Genomic DNA, 22,075 nt, shown 5'->3' with positions numbered 1-22,075 from the left:
AGTTGAGACTCAATTGATGCTAAACCAGATGGTTGCAGGTCTATAATTAACTTTCCTTCTTATTGGCTTGCTTCGAAGTAAATTAACTGAAAAATTTAATGGGAAATGGTAACTGGATTACGAAATGTATTTTTTTACGAAAAATACTCATCTTCTTCCTTTTAGTTGTTCTTATCATCAAGGAACGAAGTTTTATTTTTCGCGACTCCACAATTTGCTTGTAAAAGATCAATTTATTGGCAGAGGGACAAATTGAGAAAGGTATCATCATTTTCTTTTTCTTGTTCTGGTTTAGTTCGGATGACTAAAACATGCTTCATCTCTGTATGATACAGTTGATAAATTGTTGATGATGTGCTGTGTATAATTAATCTTTGCTGGTGATCATCATCCATTTTATTTCTATTCAGAGTTTTTCTGTTCCATTGTTGTGCTCCGTCTTTTCGTTTTTCGATGATTCTTTTAAAAAATTATTCTGATATCATGAGAGGCATTCCGGTCTAGGGATGGCTACGATAAACTTTAGATGTTGAGAGCGATAGTATAATCTTCGCTGTATGGCAAAACTTTACCAGGTACTTTGGCTCTGTATGCCCTATTTGTAATTGATGCTTCATGAATTAGCATTAATCTAGGTCTAAGTGATCGTCAGAGTTACATCATTTTGGCCCGTTCAAATGTTTCACGGAAGCATTTCCTCGTAAAAAAAGTTATTGAAAGAAAAAAAAAAAGCAGCGCCGGTAAAAATAGAGAAAATATTAAAAATATGTAGATATTTAGGAGATATCTTGCAATTTTGTGGTGGTTCCTTTTTTGTCAAGGGATTGACACTCAAAGTGCGCTAGTACACGTATCTATTAAAAAGACCATGTTGGATGTTTTTCCTCTCAGCACCTGCCAATTGAATTAACTATGATGCATTTCGTTTTCAACGCTTCTCGATTCTTTACTACTTCTAAAAATTTTGAATGAAAAAATAAAAAGGGAATCGATTAACTCACAAAAAGAAAACTAAATCAAGCAAAAAATTAAAAAAGAAAAGAAACAAAGCGAAAAAAAAAAAAGAAAACAAAAAACAAAAGAGAAATAATATGACCACTTTCAACGGTAACATGGCCAAACACGAGCGGGAGTGCTTGATATATTAACGATTCCCCGGATCCTGTAGGCAACTTAACAAAAACATCTTCTTTCTCGACTAAAACTTTTTTAATTGCAAGCTTCTGGTGAGCTTTAAGCTCGAAAATTTTGAACTTTGACGACGCTTTTCGAAAAGCTCCTTCAAGCACCGCCATTTGTCTTGTGTTTTCCACATGAGGATCGCGGTAGAAAACGATATCTGATTGGACGAGTCTCAAAAGGTGAGTCTGGCGCGAAAAGGTTCCTGAAAATGGAACCCGAGCTGTGATTGGCCAGTTCGGAGAAAGGAATGTAGTTCGGTTGTTAGCAGCCGTTCTTTTAGGGGAGCGTTGCGTGACATCCAAAAAAAACGGCTGCGAGGGAGACTAGCGGGAGTATGGACCGAGGTAATTTGCTACTGTCACCTGACCAAAAACTAACCTCGATTTCATGAACACTTAGCTCGAGAGAGTGGAAACAAATTTTAGGTTCTTATCAACGTCACAGAGGATGTGGAGTATTATCAGGCGGGAATTTACCAAACGGCAGACCAGAGGAATAAATACGTATAACAAATAGCGAAAAGCTGTTACAAGAAATATCTCTCAGTCGCCTCGGGGTGATATTTGGACGTGGAGTTAATTATTTCCCTGTCTTTTCTTTAAGTACTTCTTTGAAAGACATCAACGCAAACGGACAGACGGTTTCTTTCGACGTGGCAAACAACATTCTTAAATTTTGCCCGGAAGGGGTAAGAATTTATTTTGGATATCTTTGTGGTTTTTCAAACGGAACTTCAGCTGTAGGTAAGTTCAAATTTGAAGAATTAGAAACAAAATGAAACTTCGAAACAGTGTTTCCTATAGAATATTTTTTCTTCTTTAACTCCTGCGTTTAGTCCTTTTAGGTAAAACAAAATATATGCTGAAATTATTAAAATTCTACGAGGAACTTAGAGGGAGGTAAACGTTTAAGATTTGCCCCATTTAACACACCACAGTTCGTCCTTTTTTGTAAATTGATCTGAAACAAGGGAATAAAACCACATCTGTTTTGTGTGGGCACAGGGAATGAAATGAATAAGTCATTTCTTTGGCTGGATCATACAACTTTAAAATGCGTTCAAATAATTTATTTTCAGATAGACGCATTTACTGATCAACAACGTTTCAGCTGAATAGATGCATTTGGGTCGCTTTCAAAATAAGTCAGCCTTTGACTTAACTTCACAACTCAGTGTTGGAATTAAAGTATACAGTCAAAGATTCACGATAATTTGTAAGTTCGTCAGTCTTAAGGAGGCACTGCCAGAGTAAAAAGCACTTGTGTTTCATGTTAATGATATTCCATAAAGGTTTGCAAAATGGGCTCAGATTATTGGATATCACGTTTTGATACGAATGGCGAGTAAGCTTTTAGAGAAACGTCAAGACAATATTACAAATTAAACTAGTACAAATCGGCTTTCTCGTCGCAAGCAAGATACGTAAGATAATTTTAATGAAATAGCTATTTAGAAATGATAAAAGCATGTTCTCAATCAATTTCCATAATTCATGATTTATCTAAATTTTTTCTGAAGAGTTTCTGGGCCTTTAAAGCTAAGTAAGCTTTCAGATTTACTCGATCCTCGATATTTTCTTCTCTAAAAAGGACAAGAGACGACAGCAGGTTAAACGTGACGTTAGCTACTTTTCAATGTTATAAAAGATTAGAAATTAAATGTCAATTTCATTTTCATAAAAATTGAAATATTCGAAATCTATGTTCTAAAGCTTAAATAAGAATAAAATCTATTTTTTTTCCCATGGTTTATCCTGCATCTCAAGCTTCTTTTTTTTCTTTGTGTGATTACAAAAAATATTTTGAAAACCATTACAGTGTTTAAACAATTCCACGCGCACATACTTGTATAATTTTGAGTGGCAGGCCCTATTATTACACGCGATTGTTATGAAAATAAGATGAAAGAAGATAAATCTGTTTCCGTTGAGTTAATAGGTCACAGATTATTTTTGGTAAGCCTGACTCTCAAGAAGACAACAAACCTGAAATAAAAAGTGCCCTAAAAAAATTCCATTCCCGATGTTTTCCTTCTTTGCCATTTGAAGTAGAGTGGTATTTCATGTTTAGCAAACAGCTTTCACAGTGTTTATATCACCATGATACCAAGAAAATTTTTGTTGAATAACCAAATCGGTTTTATACTGTGATCAGTGTTCCATTGTTTACAATCTTAAGACTGATGTCCATTGCTTTGCGAATCATGTAAATCTATGAATCTACGTTCAAAAATGGTGTAAAATATCGAAGTGTGTGCGCGAGTTGTGGTCATAGATTATCATCTGGTATTACCTTATCACATGATCGATTGCGATTTCTAAGCGAACTCTCGGGCAATCGCGAATAATGTAATGCCGAGATATGAAAGATTATCCTTTTTAAAGGACTCAACTTCGAAATATGCCGACCGCATTCTCGAGCGCAAAGACAACAGGTAGCTCAGGGGAAAACGACTTGTTTCAAAAGCTAAATTTCGGACAGTGTGGAGTGCTTTGATCCTGCTGCTTTTCGTCTGAGTTAAATAACTTGGATGATATGATCTGACGAAGATATGATAAGTTTTTTCACAACATTAAGCAGTTAAAAAAATAGTAAAGTACATACCTTCAATTTTAAGTCATCAGAGAAAGATCTCGGTAGGGCTGTATCTGATGTAGGATGAACACAGTGGACTTTTGCAATGAAAGAGTAAAGGATAAATGATAGATTGGTACTTTAATCGGCACCCGCGTCAACAAACATATTTGTTAAACAAACAGACGTTTTAATCACCTTTGTAAAATTTTCAAAACACATAAGCTCTGAGATGAACAATGAAAGAAAGAACTGGTCAACATCATTTACGTCAGTTGGCGAACTTTAAGTTTGACACTTTACTATACAACACAGATTTGAAAGAAAACTTTATTAACAGCACGAAACCTTTTTTTAGTATTTTGTTGTTTTACAGTGCTCACAGCACGTCTAAAATTCTGATTAAATAAGAATCAAAGAATGAATGGTTCGTCACAGCGTGAAATATACAATTTGACCTGCCCAATTTGAGAGGATTCTAAGTGACCAAATTTTGAACGTCAGGGCTACTTACTGGCAAACGTGACCAACTAAATTTGTAATTTCCTTCCAGTATCAAGTGTGAAGCATTCTCGTCACGGTGTGAACATCTTGAAAACATTTGGTGTATCTTTTGTATTTCGTTGTCAGGAAACCGTTTTAATCATTCCTATCCCTCAACTATTGTTTTTACCTCTCTAGTCATTCAACGCCTCGTAAGTACTTTTATTCCTTTAGTCTGCTTCCATACTAGACATTTCAATTTAAAAGTGATTCTGTTTGACGCCGTTAATGGCTCATGACGACGTTGTATCTGGTGTGTTAATTCATCTGAAATAGGGATAATTTTTGAAGTTTCGTTATTACGCTGGAAATAGACTGGACACAAAGAATGAATTCAATTTAAAATTGAAATAAAAAACTTGATTAAAATTCAAATCAGATTGGGGAAAAGCATAGCGTAGAAGTATTCCGGCCATGCAATATTACAATTTCAAGTGATGTACAACGCTTGTTTTATTGTTTATTTCTTGTCGCCTATGTTCGCGATTCGTCGATGGCAAAATACAAACAGACTCCAACAGAGGTTTGCAGAAGTAATAATTCATTTCTTAGTCTCGAATTAGAATTTCATTATACGACGCTTTTGAATATCTCTCCCCATAAATCTTTTACCGTTGCAATGTTCTGATGTCAGTTTGAAACATTCGTGTAGTGATAAAATGTAAGAATTAAACGAGAGCAAAGATTTATAGAGATAACTTTTCATTTGTGCAATAGCTCCACGGAAATGATGGATAAAGATTGTCGAATCACCTTTTTCGTGCTGGAAAAAGTCCAAAAAATACAATAAAACTCCCGAATTAGAATGACACAGAAGGAATTGAGATGTGTGATACGCAATTACACAAAGGGTATCATGTCAATTCTAAAACGCAGGTGGAAGCACTCATTGACATCAGATTACAGCTCATGGATTCAGTTGTTTACAAAATTCATTCACTGTATTTTGTTCTTTAGGTTAGGATTATGGATACCTCACGACTTGGTTTGAAATCAAGCCGAAGGAAATTAACAACCACCTTGTTAATCTATCCATAAGATGCATATTTTCACCTCCGTTGAGATTTTGAGCAAGTGAAAGTGAGGCGCGATACCCTGTTGTCGCAGCAAAACATCTTCACAATTCATTTCACCAGTGTTAGTGATGTTTAGTGGATTTAAATTAAAATAATAAAGTCTATTTTAGATTCCAAACTCTTTCCTTGGGCTTGAAATATTACGTGCGTCAGTAAATGTTTAGCCTTGTAAATAAAGAAGCACGAAACAAAGCTTAATAAGAGCAGTACTTCACAAAAAAAGAATATATTAATGAACATATTTTTAAACGTTTATGCATTTTCAGCGTCATGCTGTGATAAAAGTCTGACGATTTTCTAATCGAGTAAAACTCTGTTCTTTTCTGTTAAAGGTTGGTTCCACGCGTTTTAATTACCTGAAACACAAACGACTTGAAAAAGAGAATTTTTTCTACTTTTAATTAGAGTGTTCGGTTGAGTAATAGAAATTATTTTCACCTTATGATCGCATATTCTGTTTCAGAATATAATGCAACACTTTGATAAACAGATCTGTCGTAGATTTTATTAACCAAAATCAAAATCTGCTTGGCAAACTAACAAATGGAACTTGCTGAGTTATTCTATTCTGAGTAAAAAATAGCTTTAATTAGAGAAAAAAAAATAACCTCTGGTTATTAATTCCGCCCACAGTAGCCTTTTTGTGTTTTCTTCATTTCAGAGAAATAAACACCCTTTTTTCGCTTTATGACAACAGAAATTGAGTCACACACTAAATTGAGACGAATGTGATCCTTATCTAACTTTGTAATTGCTTATTTTTTGAGTACATGGTGACTCGCGAAATTTGGAAAATTATAACTAACATTCCTTTCAACAAGATTGCAGCCTATGACAAAGCCATTTCGTATATTAGAGTCCTGTTTTTAGTTTTACTGCTTCCATGTAAAGTCTACGTTAATTTCCTCTTATCTAGTATGCCCTCTTTAAGTAAAATTTATCCTTGGAAACGATTTTCCTGTTTGCCCAGTTAGGACTTTGTCAAGTAACTTTCAAAACAGGCATGGTTTTGTGAGAGCGAACACTCAATGTTACCGCCATCTTGGATCCCTAGAGCGCAAAAAATAAAACTAGGCGGCTATTCATACGATTGTAAGTTGCTTCACACCAGCGAATGATTTTTCAAAAACGCGCCTTGCTATTCAAGCTTCAAGAGCTGTAAACCTGAATCGCACTTAAATCTCAATTTTTTTTCCTTTATGTCTCTTCATTCTTCAAACACTTTTACTCTCTACTTCCCTGCAGACCACCCAGCGGCAACACAGCTCGTGTGATTTTGTGTGATCCACGTGAGCGTGGTCGACAGTGTATCGCCGTTTCGTGATACGTTCATGGCATTTTACTCTGTTGACCCATAATGTTCATTCAGAAATTTTCAAGCTATGCGATAATATTTCCTTAGATAAATTTTTAGTCCTATACTAGTCTGCCTTATTATTTATTGTTAATTATATGTACGTGATCTCTGTTCTTGTTTGACCACTTCGAAGGCAAATTTTTCCTAGTGCCATGTTTTTTTGAAACGTAGCTTTCTGGAGATTTCATTTGAACCATCACTAGGTCCAATTTTATGATTTCTTAGAGGTTATTTCCAATAACGTAAATAAAAGACCCGTTTTTATGCATGGAACCTAGCATCAGTAAAGATCATCAGTGTAAATTTTTTTTTAAAATTCTCCATCCCTGTATAGAGTTGAAATGGATACAGTGGCCTTTCTTCAGATTAAGTTCCTGTTAATAACAGCCGGACGGCGCTCACGACGTACGCAATCTTCAGTTTGTTGAATAACATGCATACACATCTCATTACCAAGTTTACGCCTCCAGCTTAAAGTTCCTTAAAAAAATATTTTGGAAAACAAAAGCTTCAACTGTAGAAAGGGAGGTTAAGTAACTTGTCCATTTGCAGCTTTAAAGTGACCAGAATAAAAAATGTTACATTAATTACAAAAAAAAATTACAATTTATGACTTCTCTGTTGGTCTCTCGAATGCACACATTTGAAAGCTTAAGACGTCAAGTGAAGTTATTTGCATTGCTAACGTCAGCAAGTTAATCCCAAACTTTATGAAGGCGTCGATCTTTTACTAAACAAACATATTCTTTCTTTCCTTTCCCCGGCTAGCAGTTCTCATATTATTGAATTTATTTATATCATTCCTGGAGTCAAAGTTTCAGCAGTAAACTAGAATGAATTCACTTCAAACGATGTCTCAGATTGACGGTTGTAATTCCAACCCATTGTTTCCTGCCGCACTACTCAATCAAAAAAAATTGTTTCTATCATCAGTTTCTTAAGACCAGTTCGCCGCATCTCTTCAATTGAACACATCAAATGTGTAACAATTTTAACCCCTTTTATGGGATATTACTTTGTGGCAGCGTTTCATCGTCATCAGAATTTATGATGATCATCAAGGCATCTTACTACACTTTCCATTTTGTTATTTATCATTTGTTAGCTACGACATTCGGTGTCCGGTTGACAGTAAAGATAACATCCTTATTTTACATTTGTACCCCCTGAGGCAAAGGATACGAGCTTATTTCAACATGAAATCAGAGTATTTTTTGCATAATGTTTATTGGAAATCCCTCTGGCAAATTGTCTAAGATGACACCAGAAGACGTGAAATAGCTGCGACGAAATTTACTTAAACGCATGGTTCTGTTAGATCTTACAAGGCTAGTGAAATTTGTGTCATGAGTTCTAACTTATAAAGTAAATTCAGCTCATACACTTTGTGTTTAGGTATATGATCGCTGTTATATATTTCTTAGGTTTTGACTGCTGCGAATTCATTTTTTACTCGGAATGTTTAAATGCTTGTTCTTGCAAAAAAAAAAATTAATTTCTACCCGGGGAAAAGAAAACATCATTACTTTCCACGGAAAAGTTTATAAAAATCTTAATGCCCGGAAAATCATCACAGACTTTGAGGTTTCTGTCGCTATATAACTGAACACCACACTCCATTAAGATACATGAAACTAAAAATGTAATATTTCTTTCTTTGCGAAATACTTAATGAGAAATGTGATACTTTCTTCTCTAGCAGAAAAATAGATTTATAATGCTCTTATCAAGGCATGAGGAACACAAAATGCGCCAATATCTGTGCGTCATGTTTAAGACATAAATGGCAGATGTTATAGAGGAGAAAACGTTTTTAACTATGTTGATACTACACCTGAATATAATAATGGAACTGCAGTCGCATTGGTTAGTAGAAAAAGACTGTTTATTAATAACAGAGAGGCCTGACTGTTTCGTTTCATTTTATCATTGAAGGCATCAGCGACGAAACCACGAAGCTGCATTAACAGTTTAAGATTGACTTTAACTACAAAAATACAGAGAGGTATGTTGTACTTTTGCTCACACTCTCAGCTTGACTTTCTAAGTAAATGCATGGCATGTGTGCGCAAACGTTGGCTTGAATCAGAGTTTAAATAGACATCTGCGGTCTTCAATTGCGAAAATTTACAAAATTAATTTGACAGAAGTCACCGCTAAAATTTTACCGCAGAAACTAATTGAAGAAATTCTAGAACAACGACACCGAACCTTGTGTTCCAAATCAGAACCAGATGAGCTATGAATCGTTTCAGGGCTTTGCATTTTCCTTTTGTAGATTTTTTAAGAAGAGATGATGGAACGAGATCAAATAATATGTTTTATCCGGCCTGACTGTGCACTTAATATTATTGCAATATCTCTCTTCAGGGGAGATCAACAGACTTTTCTTGCAAAACGATTTTTCACCTTAGACCAGACAAATAACTCTTACATAATTTTATACAAAAAAACAATTGCATTGTGTCTTTCTTGGCGTCGCCTTCACCACCTTATCTTTGTTGGATTATTTAAATATTCGCATCTCCCTTCGATTGGGAATCTTTTGATTGAATTTGAAAATATTTTCCGTAATCTTTTTTCCGTTTAGTATTGTCAATATGCGCTGATCTAAACAGATAAAGTCTGTTCAAAGACCCTATCAGAGGACGCACGAAACAAACTGATTTACTTGGAAAGGTTTTGCCATCATGCCATAAAATTGGATTTAAAATCGCAAGGAACATAGAGATCAATGGGTCACCCAACAAATTTTTCCACAGTCAGTGAGACAGAGAAATACATCAAGCTTGGTTTATATGTGTTTACTTTCATCGTTGCCGTTGGAGGAAACTCTCTCGTACCGCTGGTGCTGTGGAAGAGAAAACGAAAATCGGTAAATGATATCCTTATTTTGAACTTGTCGGTATCTGACTTGACACTGATGCTATTGTCCCTGCCGTTGAATGCTTTTCTCCTTAGTAGAATCAATTTTCCAGTGCTTTTTTGCAAGATTGTCTCTCCTCTTATGACAGCCACCTTCAACGTCAGTATCTTTACGCTGACATTCATGGCTGTATATCGCTGGCGCGTCATCGTCAATTCGTTACAACCAGAAATGCGCCACAGATACGTCATTGCTTGGGTCATTGTTATTTGGATCGCCGGTTGTCTGCTTTTACTTCCTCTCGTGATCGTGGCTGATATTGACGAGACCGGGGGATGCAAAGAGAGTTGGAAACCACATCAAAGTCGCGCGTACACATTGATCCTTTTTACACTGCAATATATGCTACCACTGACAATCATTGCGGGCGCCTACATATTAATTGGAATCGATATAGGAAAAGCGAAAGAGCGGCACGACATTAACGCGCAGGATAGGTTTACTTTAGAAGCGAGAAGGAAAGAAGATCTCCAAATCATCAAGATGATGGGTTTGATTGTGATATTATTTGCTCTCTGCATGTTACCAATCCAGGTCGCCTGGCTTATGGCGGACTTTGGAGCCAATAAAGATAAAGAATTCTGGAACATTTTCCTGAGAATGGCTGACATAGCAGCGTATTTGCATGCCTGCGTTCATCCCATAGTCTACGGAACAATAACCAAGTATTTTCGCCGTGAATACGTCAAGTACGCAAAGTCAGTTTTTTGTTGTAGAAGTTAAATTGCAATTTTAAAGGAATCGGTGGGTGCAGGTCAATCAGTTTATAATTCAGTGGCTACGAAGATGAGTAAAAGGAAATTCGTCTAGCCTCACCCAGCATTTAAACGAAGAGAAGATAACGACAAATTAAAAGACACAAAAACCCCAAAAGGGAACGTGGTTATTATTACACTTATTCTTAATTATTTTCGCAGTTTAAAAAGCTGTAAGTTTAGGAAACTGCGTGGTTCCAGACTCTAAGAATGTTTTACGTAAATAATTGACACTGCCGAAAGTTCTCAACTCTTACTCAGAGCGTGTTTGCGTACAGTACATGGTTAAATAAATTTAAAAAACGCGAGTAAGTGCAACAAAGTAACATTCTTTTTTGTGTCCAACTGGGTAGATACGATCGAGTCCTGTTATGTTATCCTTTTGGCACTCTCCATTTAATCAGCCAAGGAAGAGGCTTATCCCAAAGGCGGAAATCTTGCCCTTAAAGCCGGGAAGCGGAGCCCAATATCTTAGTACCTGCAGGCCGTCCATGCACTTTTTGACTATCTTTCTCAACTTTAACTTATTCCTATCATATAGGGATGCTTAAATTAGTCGAGTTGCTTAGTCAATAAGAAAAGAAAAAGTTTCTTAGTTATCTTCTTAGCGCTCGTTCAAGGCCCCTCTAGATACCAGCCTTGGGGCTGATTAGGCCACGCTGATAAAAGTTTACCCTACCCCTACCCCCCTATCATTCATCTTCGTCCCGAGTCAGTTGTTCTCTCTAGCCTTGTGTGCTCTTACTTCAGCTTGTGGAAATTAGTTAACGACCAATTGATGAAGTGTGTGAGTTTGCCTGTAGTTCAAATTTAAAAAATATTGATACACGTATTTCAGTATTTGCAGTATTTTTGAAATGGCAACCTAATTGAGAATATGTTTCATAAGGTTTTTAATCACAACAAAAAATGCGCAGTGGATCGCACAGAGGGTTTTTAAGTCAAACCAACTCAAATAATCGGAGAAATAATGGTCTGACAGTTACTTTTATTTACAGAAATTTGCCTTACTGGACAAGGGTAAAAGAAAAGTCTATTTGTTTGTGTGTGTGAGAAAAGGGTATAACACTCGCTAAGAAGGACGATGGCTTGATTGCGTGAAGGTGTAATTTTCCGGTGTGGTTTGATGTTTCTGCTGCCATTTTTCAGAAGGGTCTGTTGGTATTGCACAATGGTTGCATGTATACAGCCGTATACATGTTAAGAATTTATAAAGTATAATCATCTCTCTCTCTCTCTCTCTCTCTCTCTCACTCTCTCTCTCGCTCTCTCTCTCTCTCTCTCTCTCTCTCTCTCTCTCTCTCTCTCTCTCTCTCTCTCTCTCTCTCTCTCTCTCTCTCTCTCTCTCTCTCTCTCTCTCTCTCTCTCTCTCTCCTCTCTCTCTCTCTCATCTCTCTCTCCTCTCTCTCTCTCTCCTCTCTCTCTCTCTCTCTCTCCTCTCTCTCTCTCTCTCTCTCTCTCTCTCTCTCTCTCTCTCTCTCTCTCCCTCTCTCTCTCTCTCTCTCTCTCTCTCTCTCTCTCTCTCTCTCTCTCTCTCTCTCTCTCTCTCTCTCTCTCTCTCTCTCTCTCTCTCTCTCTCTCCCCTCTCTCTCTCTCTCTCTCTCTCTCTCTCTCTCTCTCTCTCCCTCTCTCTCTCACTCTCTCTCTCTCTCTCTCTCTCTCTCTCTCTCTCTCTCTCTCTCTCTCTCTCTCTCTCTCTCTCTCTCTCTCTCCGCGTTCTCCAATCCCTTTCTATTCCTCCCCTTCCATGTACCTCCTTTGCTTGGAATTGTTTCTCGTTCTGCTCTGCTGGCTGATTTCTGGGATAATTTCGTAAAATGATTTTGGCAAGTCATATCCAAACATCTCAGAGTCGGGTCCAAATAACTGCATAGTTCCGTAAAGCCGCTCTTTGTGGATTTGGTTGTAGAAAAACGGCACTAGTGATGAGGTTTGCGACCGTTTGACCGGTGGAAATGACACATTTGCTTTTTTTGTTACACCAGATATTTCCAAAACATATTGAGCCTCTTGCCCAAGATTTTCAAAGTGTCCGATGAAATCATAAGGAATACCACAAGGCTGACACAAGTTGTCATAAGTTTGCCAATGTTCGTTCCAGTAGCCATCACCTAAATGTAGAACGTAGTTTAAAAACTCATCGAATTTGACGTTTTTCTCTTCAGGATTACCTCCTGGTCTGTAGAGTGTAATAATACGTTGTCCATAATTTTTGTGGAACGCAGGGTCACCGCTTTGAAATTTATCCAAGTAAGCAGATAAAAGCCGCTCGAAAGGTTCTCGAACAAACACAAACTTGAAATAAGTTTTCAGCATCCTCTTGACTTCATCGGTTGGGTAATTACTCAGAAATTTGAAATTTCTCGCATCGTGAATCCCAGGGTACGCAAGCTGTGGGCCAGAAAGACTTGCTATGACAGTTTTCCATTGAGTACAAGCAATTTTTGGAATGTAGCAAAATAATATTTTATACTTCTCATTAACGATGATGTTCAATTTCGAAATGTCCTCCAGGGAGCTGTTGGTTTTGTTATTCCTTCTGCAGACCTCCCTTATTGTTTCCAGTCTCTTCACGTTCACAGACTCCGTTGATCCTTCGTCATTTTGCTGCTGGAAAAATAATAAAACTAAAAGTTTATTGATTTGCGTTTCCTCTTATTCTAGCTCTACTCCGACTCCTTGTGTCGTATGTGCATGGACCTCTGCTGTTAGGGTAAATCTATATCAGAGCGAGCTATAAGAAATAACAAACCTGAACCATTTTGCTACTGACTATGGTCAGTTCTTCGCGATTGTGGAAGAGGAACGGCAAACCTAAAAATAGAAAATTGAAAATTGCAATTATCTTAAAAGAAATTCACTTTTAAGGAAACGTGGTATTGCGTCGAGAGGTGGGGGGGGGGGGTATTACAAGATAATTTGGTAACTCCGGATCCACTCTTACGCAAAATTCCATTAGTATATAAGCTAACAGAATTTTAAAAAATATCAGCTTCTATTATAATTCATGGTAATTCTATGAGCATTCGGCGTATTAGGAGGTAGAGAGCAGTATTCATTTGTAACTTAGTCTTTTCATGGCCAATCCTTGATTCGGGCTGCTCGCCGGTTTTTTTTTTAGTTTTAGCTTCCAGTGATAGACATGACCTTGTTGGTATTGATTTAAACAGAGGCAATGTTTGTTCTGCTAATCACTCATTTTACGTCCTATTTTCCATTTGTTGTCAAATCAACTTAAGTCCCACAAATATATCGTTTAGCAGCTTAGAGCATAACCCTCCAATTCTTATAATCACGTTTTAGTGCTTGTGTAAGCTTATGTCTAAATGAGAGTCAAGATCTAAACAACAACAAGATCTGTTGCATTATCTGACTTTATGACATAGAAGGCAAAATTACGAAATGCTGATTGGCTGGGCATTTTTAATCAATTTTGGTAGTTGCCCCGTGTAACACGTCGTCCAACTCCCAAGAGAGTAAAATACGAGGTATTTTACTGAGCCTAATGTTCTCAGATTGCTTTGTAACCTCCACGTGTTCTTCTACTGTATAAGATTACAATACAAAGTTAGTTTTTGACAAATGCTCGAATCACAAGTATCAAATATTAAAGAACGAAATGTCCAAGCGTGACTCACGTCGCTGGGCTCCAGGCGATTACCCATGCTAAAAGCTAAGTAGTTATTTTAATTTAATTCAATTTTTTATAGACACAGTACGTTTTCTTCAGTTTTTAAATTGTTTTTGCGCGCCAGATATTGTTGAAGGAGGCTCGCTATAAAAACAATTTCATCCAAAATTTCCATGAAACTCCTTAATTGGGTTTTCATATTCCTTTTGTATTTTTGTCGAGTGGATATACACTGTATATTCAAACTTCCACAGTGCAGGATTATTTTGAGGATCCGCTATGCATTGATCAGTACTTGCTCCATGTACAGACTAAAAGACAGTAAAATCCTGATCGAGACTTACCATAAATTTTTTTTAAATATTGGACTGGAAATTGTACTGCAATCACAATGATATCACTGGGGTCTTTAATCAAAACCATTTACACTCACCTTACCTTGAATACGCATAAGTATCGAGTTACTCCATCCTACGTACAGAACGACAAAAGAAATTGTAATGACAGTTAAAGTGAACAGGGCAAAGTTTAAAGTCTTGTACGCCATCGTGGTCACTTCATGAATGTTGGTCTTTTCAACTAATTAAATTTCCCTCTTCTGTAAAAAATTTCATTCACACAAGTTGTCTGTAGCTGTTAAAGGTTTACGCGGTTAATTTATTCGTACAGTGACACATTCCAATGAGTTATCGAAGTTACCGTCAACAACCAATTTTTTTGTCTATCGAAGACTGGATTTTACTTATGGGGATAATGACACGATAGGTGACTTTGAATTCTTCGTAATCATATCACAAAGTTTCGATTTTTTAGGGAGCGCACATCCCAATAAATTTATGTTAAAACTCAGGCGTTTTAGTAGTATGGATGGATATACAAGACGTGTTTGATCGGTTGGATAAAAAGCCACCATATGGAACCGACTGATTATTTTGCATGACAAGTCTATCAAGCATATTTCGGACAAAGGGAGCCACCTGATCATAAGCGAAAAAGAAAAATAAACAAATTACTGGATCCGCGAATAAGAACTGAAGTATGAATGATAGAGAATTTCGATTGCCGCAGTTTAGTAAAATGTTTAACTAAATCCAACGAAGGAATGAAGTGAGAAAAATCAACTGAAATTTTCCCTTCTTTACTCGCTGTAATTTAAACTTGAGCAAAACTTTGCGGTTACTTTTCTGCTAAAAAGCAAAAACGGACAAAATAAACAACAAAGAGGTTATGTTATACTTTGTGATCATAGACTTTGCCACCTGATTATGAAGGGGAGGCAAATAAACCAAACATACAAGGAGAGCTTTTAATGTCCTATTATTTCAATTGTTCTTTGTTGTTCTTGTACGAGTCGAAAAAACATATTTTATTAATTGTACACTGTCAGTCATTGTTCGAACTGAAAGTCTTAGTATATCAGAAAAATTCAAGAAAATTGTCGAGGAATTCCTGTGATTACCCCTGCGTGCCAAGTTTTTCGGAAGGCGGTGGTTATCAATTCCGATCTCTTTAGGTATAGTCAGGTCTACCTGGGGCGAGTGTTGGAAAATTTTGAACCCCTCGATTGTCGACCGTCTTTGGCAGAAAACTGAGGCGTTCTGCCATTTGTTCAGAAGCTGTAATTTGAAACTTAGAATAATAAAACCAAAGTAAAGCACAACCATAGGCCCATTCCTCTTATCCACTGTTTCCAGATCGAGCCAGAATATGGAGCGTTCATTCTATGAAGGGAGGAAATCCAGAAAAGTTTAAGGAAAGACTTGCGGCAAAGACAAGCTCCAAAATATTCAGAATACCTCATCACTTTGATAACGCTCATTTCAACACAGTCAGTTCTAGTTTGCAGACGCCTCCAAACCGAAAATACTGATTCTTTGTTCATCTATTCAGCTCTGTTGCCATGGCTGATCTCCATCTTCAACGAACATAAGTTGTTTCGAGGAGGCGAAATTGTGTTTTAAACGAAAAAAAAAGCGAATCCACAACGACAGAAAAACTCATAAGTCCGACATCTGCGAGCGCTTAACAAAAAAAATAAAAAATTACCCTATTTCTATCACGACCTATCTGAATATATCTAGTAAAATTAAAATAAAAGCGTGCGGCATTGTTCGGCCTTGCCAACCGACAGCGCCACGCCAATCAACAGGCGTTCGTCGGAACATAAGTTCTTGATTAATTCGCGCTTCAAAGCGCTGAGAAAATTATTCCTTTTACTTTCCTCATTCCCATTTCGCTCAGTCCATTGTTGTACAAGGCGTTATCGTTTAAATTTCTCTCCCAGTTTCGGAAGAGGCCAGAACGGATGCCTGTTTTGTCCTTTGTTTATCTTTTTCAATGCTTGTTTCTATCACAAGAACAAGAATGTAGTGTAGAAAATGGGTATCAACTTGTTCGTCCGAGGAGCAGTTCGACGTTGGAGAATGTATTCGCATGATTTCTTTTGATATCATCACAATGACACTTGTCACGAGTACTTACTCAGTGAATTCATGATTCCGAGAGTTGCTCCTGATTGTGCACTCGGAGTTGGCTTATATCTAATCAGTTTTGGCGTACATCTCTATTTTGCATGTAGAACGGTTATTGCTCAATATTTGAAAACAAAAACAAATCGATTAGATTCGCAGACGAGATCCCGCTATGAAAAAAAGCTAGCATACCTTTCAAATTATCGTGTTCTAGTCACGTGTCAAAAATAGTGGCAGACACGATGTAAGACGAGTGCAATTTTTCTTTTTTGTTTCTGTTTTTGTTTTTGTTTTTTTAATGGTATACTGAGTTAGATCTTGAATGATGTTATCAGTAGTTTTTTTTGTTGCATTAGAAAATATGACATAGACATCAAGTATGACACCATGCATGCTATCATCACCCATCATGATTATTATGAAAAACAGCTTTTTGCATAAAATACGAACCAATTACTTTTCACCCCAAATCGCCTCATTTTTTTTTTTAATTTTTAATTTATTTTATTTGATGCTTACACCTAACTTAACTAAACATAATCAACCACAACCCTCAAAGTAATTGAATACATTTAAACAACCATTGACTGATTAAAAAAATGGAGGCCATAGCTCAAAACACGGTTATCGTTCATATTTTTCGTGTCGCATATGAAATTCAACCAAATGGAAAGGAAGGAGATGTTTATCGAAATAAAAAGAAAATTATGTTAAATTTAAATAAAATTCTCGTTACTCCCAACACGTGGCTGAATAGCCCGGCGGGCAGCGGCGCCTGATCACAGAGAGGATCGCTTTCAATTAAGGCTTCTTTTCAAAGCCTAGATTTTCTTCTTCCTTGAACTTTTATAATTTCAGTTTACCTTACACGATCTATTCGACGATTAAATATGATTTCATTCATACATTGTTCGTAATAATCTAAAAACAGATTGATAAAACATAGAACCCCCAAGCAGAAATTGAAGTTTACATACATGCTTTTATGCATGGACTCCATCGGCGATTTTTTTTTTCTCTGATTCTAACTAAATTGCATCACAAATGTCAAACTTAAGACATAATTCTTAATTTCTTCTAAAATCATCCGGTCAGGTTTAAGTGATCTTGTACAAATACTCCATTTCACGTCGCAAAGGAAGGTTTCTATTTTTGTACGACAGGAAACATCATCTCTACTTCATTTCATTCCATTTCAAACAGACAAGTCGTTGTTCTATATAAACATAGATTGAAGTGTTAATGATATATGCACAGAATAATCGATTTCTCTTTTCACGATTCATCGAATACAAATTTTACAATTAAGTTTCGTGCCAGCTCGGAAGGCAAACTACCCGATTTCAAAGTTGATAACAAGGTTTTTCCATTTAGAAATGGCAGAGGAAGACAGCAAGGTGCTACACTGAAAATTAATTTCCCCTTTCTCTTTTAAAACCAGCAAACAGTCTTTCAAAATATTTGCAAGAGAGAAATGCTAATTACTGAAATATGACAGCAGAATGTCAAGGATGTCACATTCTGTTTGTTTGTTGTTTTTTTTTGGTTCAATATTGCCAATTTTGGCTCAACAATTAATACGTAACAAATAAGTATTGAGGAGGGATCGATCATTATGGCTGGTTTCTCACAAATGCTGTTCGCGTTTTGTCTCTTGTTCGTGAAATATCCTTCGGCAAACTTACAAGAAACAACTGACAGGATTTTCAAAAATGGCGACGTAATTATTGGAAGCCTTCTGGCCGCTCATCAAGAGAATTCAGAAGAAGGTTGCCGAAACGTGCATCTTATTGGCATAATCCGCGTAGAGGCTGCTATATACACCATTGAGCAAATTAACAAAAACGCAAATATTCTTCCGAATATTCAACTTGGTTATGATATCCGAGATCATTGCATGGACAGGGCAAAGGCAATGAAACATACTTACGATTTCAGCACACACATCCAATTCTTGGAAATGGACGAAGTCTCCAACAACCACCACGTCAATTCCAACGCTTGTCTGCAATCTTCTCTTTCTAAAAGCAACACAGCCTTACCAATTTCCGCCATAGTCGGGCCCTACGGCTCACGGAACTCACTTCAAGTCGCAGGACTGCTTCAAGTTGTGAATATTCCGGCCATAAGCCCGTCGGCAACAAGCGCAGAGCTTAGCTGGTCCTTTTACAAAAAGTTCTTGCGAACAGTTCCTCCAGATGGCTATCAAGCAAGAGCTATGGCGGACCTGATCGAACACTTCAGCTGGAAATATGTGGCGGTGATCGCTGTGGAACATTCATACGGATTGTACGGTTTTCGTGCGCTTGAGCAAGAATCTTTTCAACGACAGACGTTTTGTATTGGACTTGTGGAATATATCACACCAACACAGTATGACAGTCAGTTAAAACCTACTGTTGCAAAACTTAAGCGGGCGGAGAACATCAAAGTCATAATTTTGTGGATTGGAGCAACACTCGCGAAGGAATTGGCCAAAGAAGCACACAGTCAAAATCTTATCGGGAAGGTTTGGGTTATGAGCGACTCTTTAGCAACCAAAACTCCTGAATATCTTGGAAACGATTTGATAAGCCTTGGAATTTATTTAGGAATTCAACCAAAGCAGTTTCAAGATAGGAACTTCGAAGAGTATCTTAAACATCTCACCGCAAAAATTTCTTCTGAAAGGAGAAACGTAAATCCTTGGTTTGATGTTATTTGGAGGGAAGAATTCAACTGCTCTACAAACAATGGCACCCAGGGTTATGTGCGGTGTCAGGACAATTTAACCATTACCGATGAGGTATTTTCCAAGATGTCTGATGACTTTATTCCATATCAAATTGACGCTATTTACGCAGTTGCTCGTGCACTTGATATGATCTACAAATGCAAGACACCACTCGGTTTGTTACCAAATGGAGCCTGTCCTCAAACGAAACCTTTCGTGCGATCTTCAGACGTTTTTTTGTACCTTCGTAATGTCAGTTTTCAAGGAATAACAGGCCGAATCGGGTTTGATGAAAATGGAGACCCTCTGCAAGCCATGTATGACTTTGTCAGCTTTCAGAAGAATTTTGGGGGTAATTATGTCAAAATAAAAATAGGGTTTTGGGAGGCTAATGGAGATCTGATGTTACAGATTAATGACAGCTTAATCAAATGGAGCAATGGAAACGGCACTTTGAACAGACAAGCATCCGGAATACCAAAATCAATATGTCTGGAGCCGTGTCCACCTGGAACACGACAAACACCCACGATTTCTTGTTGTTGGCAATGCATTGAATGCCCGGATGGAGCAGTTAATGCACGCAAAGGATCACCAAACTGTACAAAGTGTGCTAAGACGCAAAAGTCAAGTGAGGATAAAACCACATGTGTAGACCTACCAATAAAAAATCTTCATTGGAAAAGCATGACTGGAATAATCCTCGCTATTTTTACGACTTCGGGCTTTGTTTTTACATTCTTTACAACGGTTCTTTTCATCCGCTATTATCACACGCCAGTTGTAAAAGCTGCTAACCGTGATCTGAGTTTCATTTTACTTTCCGACATCGCTGCGGGATTTGTTTTACCTCTGTTGACAATTTCGTATCCCTCCCCTGCCATTTGCGCTGTTATTGAACCCTGGCGCTATATAACATCATCACTAAGTGTCTCCGTTCTGTTGGTGAAAACCATGAAACTACTGAGAGCTTTTCAGATTACTTACGTTGCAAAATGGTTGAGAAAGAGCAGCGCCAGCTCAGTTGGGCAGTTTGTGTCCATCATTTCGTTAAACTTTATTCAAGTTATATTTGCAGTTATCTGGGGCGCAGTAGATCCTCCTTTCACAAGGAATAAGATTGAAGAAGGATTATTTGTTACAATTATATGCATTCCTTACCGAACGAGTCTAGGCCAGGCTATGGAGATATCTATGCTGACCTATATGTTATTTCTATGCCTTCTTTGTGTGTTCTACGCTTTTAAAGCTCGCACCCTTCCCGAGAACTTCAACGAAGCCCGTTATATTGGTTTTGCAATGTATATACTTCTTCTCTCCTGGATTGCATTCGTTCCTGTGCAAACGTCCTTAGGAGGGTGGTATGTGGCTGTGGTATCATGTTCAACTGCTCTCGTTAACTCGTACGCTTTGCTTGCCTGCATTTTTGCACCAAAACTGTTTATCATTCTTCGCCACCCGGAGCAAAATACATCAGAATTTCTACGAAATGAGTTAAGAACAGCTAACAGCATAAAACCAGCCACAATCTACCATCGTTCTTCTGGGGAAAAAGCTTTCACAAAAGTGACAGTTATTCAAAAAAGTCCTTTCCGACAAAAGAGCGGCTGTACTAAACGTCGAAGTAGTTTGTAATCATAGTATTGCTATGCGTTAAAGTGAACAACTGACGTAGAATGGATCACCTACAAAACAAAATCTCAAGACCAAATCTCTTAAGAGTGACTAGCATCTAATTTCTCTTTACATTGTCCGCCCTGAATCAAACATTGAGGTCGCGGCAAAAGAGGAAATGATCACCAGCTGAAAAAGCTCTTGATTGTTAAACAAATTCTCCTTGTCAGCACCTTAAGAAATGTATAGAGAACAGTATAGAGAATATGCAGACTGATCTTAGGGTGGAAAGGATCAAAATGATCCGTTCTTGGGTGAAGATATTGCTGATATTAAATGTTTCAAATGAAAGTTAAATTAGTTTCAACATTGATGACATTTTATCATAAAACTAACCAAAATGAAAGATTTTGCTATATTTCTGGAGTATGCAAGTATTCCTGTGGCATCATCTGGGTTCGTGTCGAGTGCTTATGACCTTATGATCTAAAACCTGGAAAAAAAAACATCCCAGGCCAACGTCCGATAAAAACAAAACTATATATTAAAAGCTAAAAGTGAATAAGAGGCGATTAGTTCTCGTTAAGTTTAGAATTTGAATTGTAGAGAGAGCAGTGAGATGAAAGGGGGAGGGGTTGGGTGGCGACAAAACAAATCTGAGAGCGGAGGTAACCAGAGCCAAGTAATATCAGCTTGATTTCAACATACAATTGAAAGCTTCTTTTTTGGGATTCATCATCATTATCAAAAAGACATGTTACACAGATGGAGTGAAATCCTTTTATTTGTACTTCATGAGCACACGTTTACAAAGGCATTCACTCTCTAAAGTTACGCCTCACTTAACGTATTTCTTCGCTTTTTTGTATGGCTTACACTTCTTTCCCCTCAGACAGCTGATTATCTCCTTGGCCTTAGCTTGTCCAGTGAAGAAGCCACCCTGAACGTATCCCATCCACTCAGAGCTGGTGCTCTCCCCTGCAAAGAAGAGATTTCCAAGTCGTCCGGCCATGTTGTCATAGTGACCCCAGCTTGTGCCGACCACAGGATCTGTCCAGGCTGCTCTCACATATGGATTCTGTGACCACTTGCTGACATGGATGTCTGAAAAAGAAATTTTTAAAAAAAATTGTAGTGACATCGAAGTGTCTCTAGTAAAAAAAAATAAAAATTCGTTACTTGGCAGAGACTACGGCTAAACTTTCGAATATTGTAAGCATGAAACAGATTTTG

The 22,075-nt window shown here is 37.4% G+C and overlaps 4 protein-coding genes across 15 annotated transcripts in view; 2 read left to right on the top strand and 2 right to left on the bottom strand.

The window, feature by feature from the left end:
• Window positions 1-112: 112 nt before the first annotated feature.
• On the top strand, window positions 113-10,721 carry LOC111342577 (neuropeptide CCHamide-2 receptor). Of its 2 annotated transcripts, none has more exons than XM_022949767.2 (5): window positions 113-261; window positions 1,786-1,870; window positions 2,261-2,397; window positions 8,668-8,737; window positions 9,323-10,721. In XM_022949767.2, exon 5 carries the CDS (start codon window positions 9,467-9,469, stop codon window positions 10,379-10,381), a length of 915 nt encoding a protein of 304 aa, XP_022805502.1. In that variant the 5' UTR covers window positions 113-261; window positions 1,786-1,870; window positions 2,261-2,397; window positions 8,668-8,737; window positions 9,323-9,466; the 3' UTR covers window positions 10,382-10,721. The 2 variants fall into 2 exon arrangements, with proteins under 2 accessions (XP_022805502.1, XP_088613202.1); XM_088757076.1 differs by having other exon boundaries at window positions 1,786-1,925.
• A 957-nt stretch (window positions 10,722-11,678) lies between these two features.
• On the bottom strand, window positions 11,679-18,536 carry LOC111319127 (carbohydrate sulfotransferase 11). Of its 8 annotated transcripts, none has more exons than XM_088757070.1 (4): window positions 15,841-17,300; window positions 14,483-15,765; window positions 13,166-13,227; window positions 11,679-13,023 (listed from the first exon to the last, which is right to left on the bottom strand). In XM_088757070.1, exons 2-4 carry the CDS (start codon window positions 14,589-14,591, stop codon window positions 12,145-12,147), a joined length of 1,050 nt encoding a protein of 349 aa, XP_088613196.1. In that variant the 5' UTR covers window positions 14,592-15,765; window positions 15,841-17,300; the 3' UTR covers window positions 11,679-12,144. The 8 variants fall into 8 exon arrangements, with proteins under 8 accessions (XP_088613196.1, XP_088613198.1, XP_088613199.1 ...); XM_088757075.1 differs by having other exon boundaries at window positions 12,417-12,524; window positions 12,887-13,023; window positions 14,483-17,322; XM_088757072.1 differs by lacking the exons at window positions 14,483-15,765; window positions 15,841-17,300 and adding an exon at window positions 18,446-18,536.
• LOC111320548 (extracellular calcium-sensing receptor) lies at window positions 17,939-21,895 on the top strand. The gene has a single exon (XM_022923205.2). It carries the CDS (start codon window positions 18,131-18,133, stop codon window positions 20,861-20,863), a length of 2,733 nt encoding a protein of 910 aa, XP_022778940.2. The 5' UTR covers window positions 17,939-18,130; the 3' UTR covers window positions 20,864-21,895.
• LOC111320559 (uncharacterized) overlaps window positions 21,609-22,075 on the bottom strand; it is a 19,725-nt gene continuing 19,258 nt past the window's right edge. For all 4 annotated transcript variants that reach the window (XM_088757067.1, XM_088757065.1, XM_088757066.1 and 1 more), the window contains one exon: window positions 21,609-21,946. In XM_088757067.1, the coding sequence (XP_088613193.1) occupies window positions 21,681-21,946 (266 nt within the window). In that variant the 3' untranslated portion in view covers window positions 21,609-21,680. The remainder of the gene's footprint in view (window positions 21,947-22,075) is intronic.

This window comes from Stylophora pistillata, chromosome 4, assembly GCF_964205215.1.
Source record: "Stylophora pistillata chromosome 4, jaStyPist1.2, whole genome shotgun sequence".
Lineage (NCBI taxonomy): Eukaryota > Metazoa > Cnidaria > Anthozoa > Scleractinia > Pocilloporidae > Stylophora > Stylophora pistillata.
This window is presented reverse-complemented; position numbering and strand designations above follow the sequence as displayed.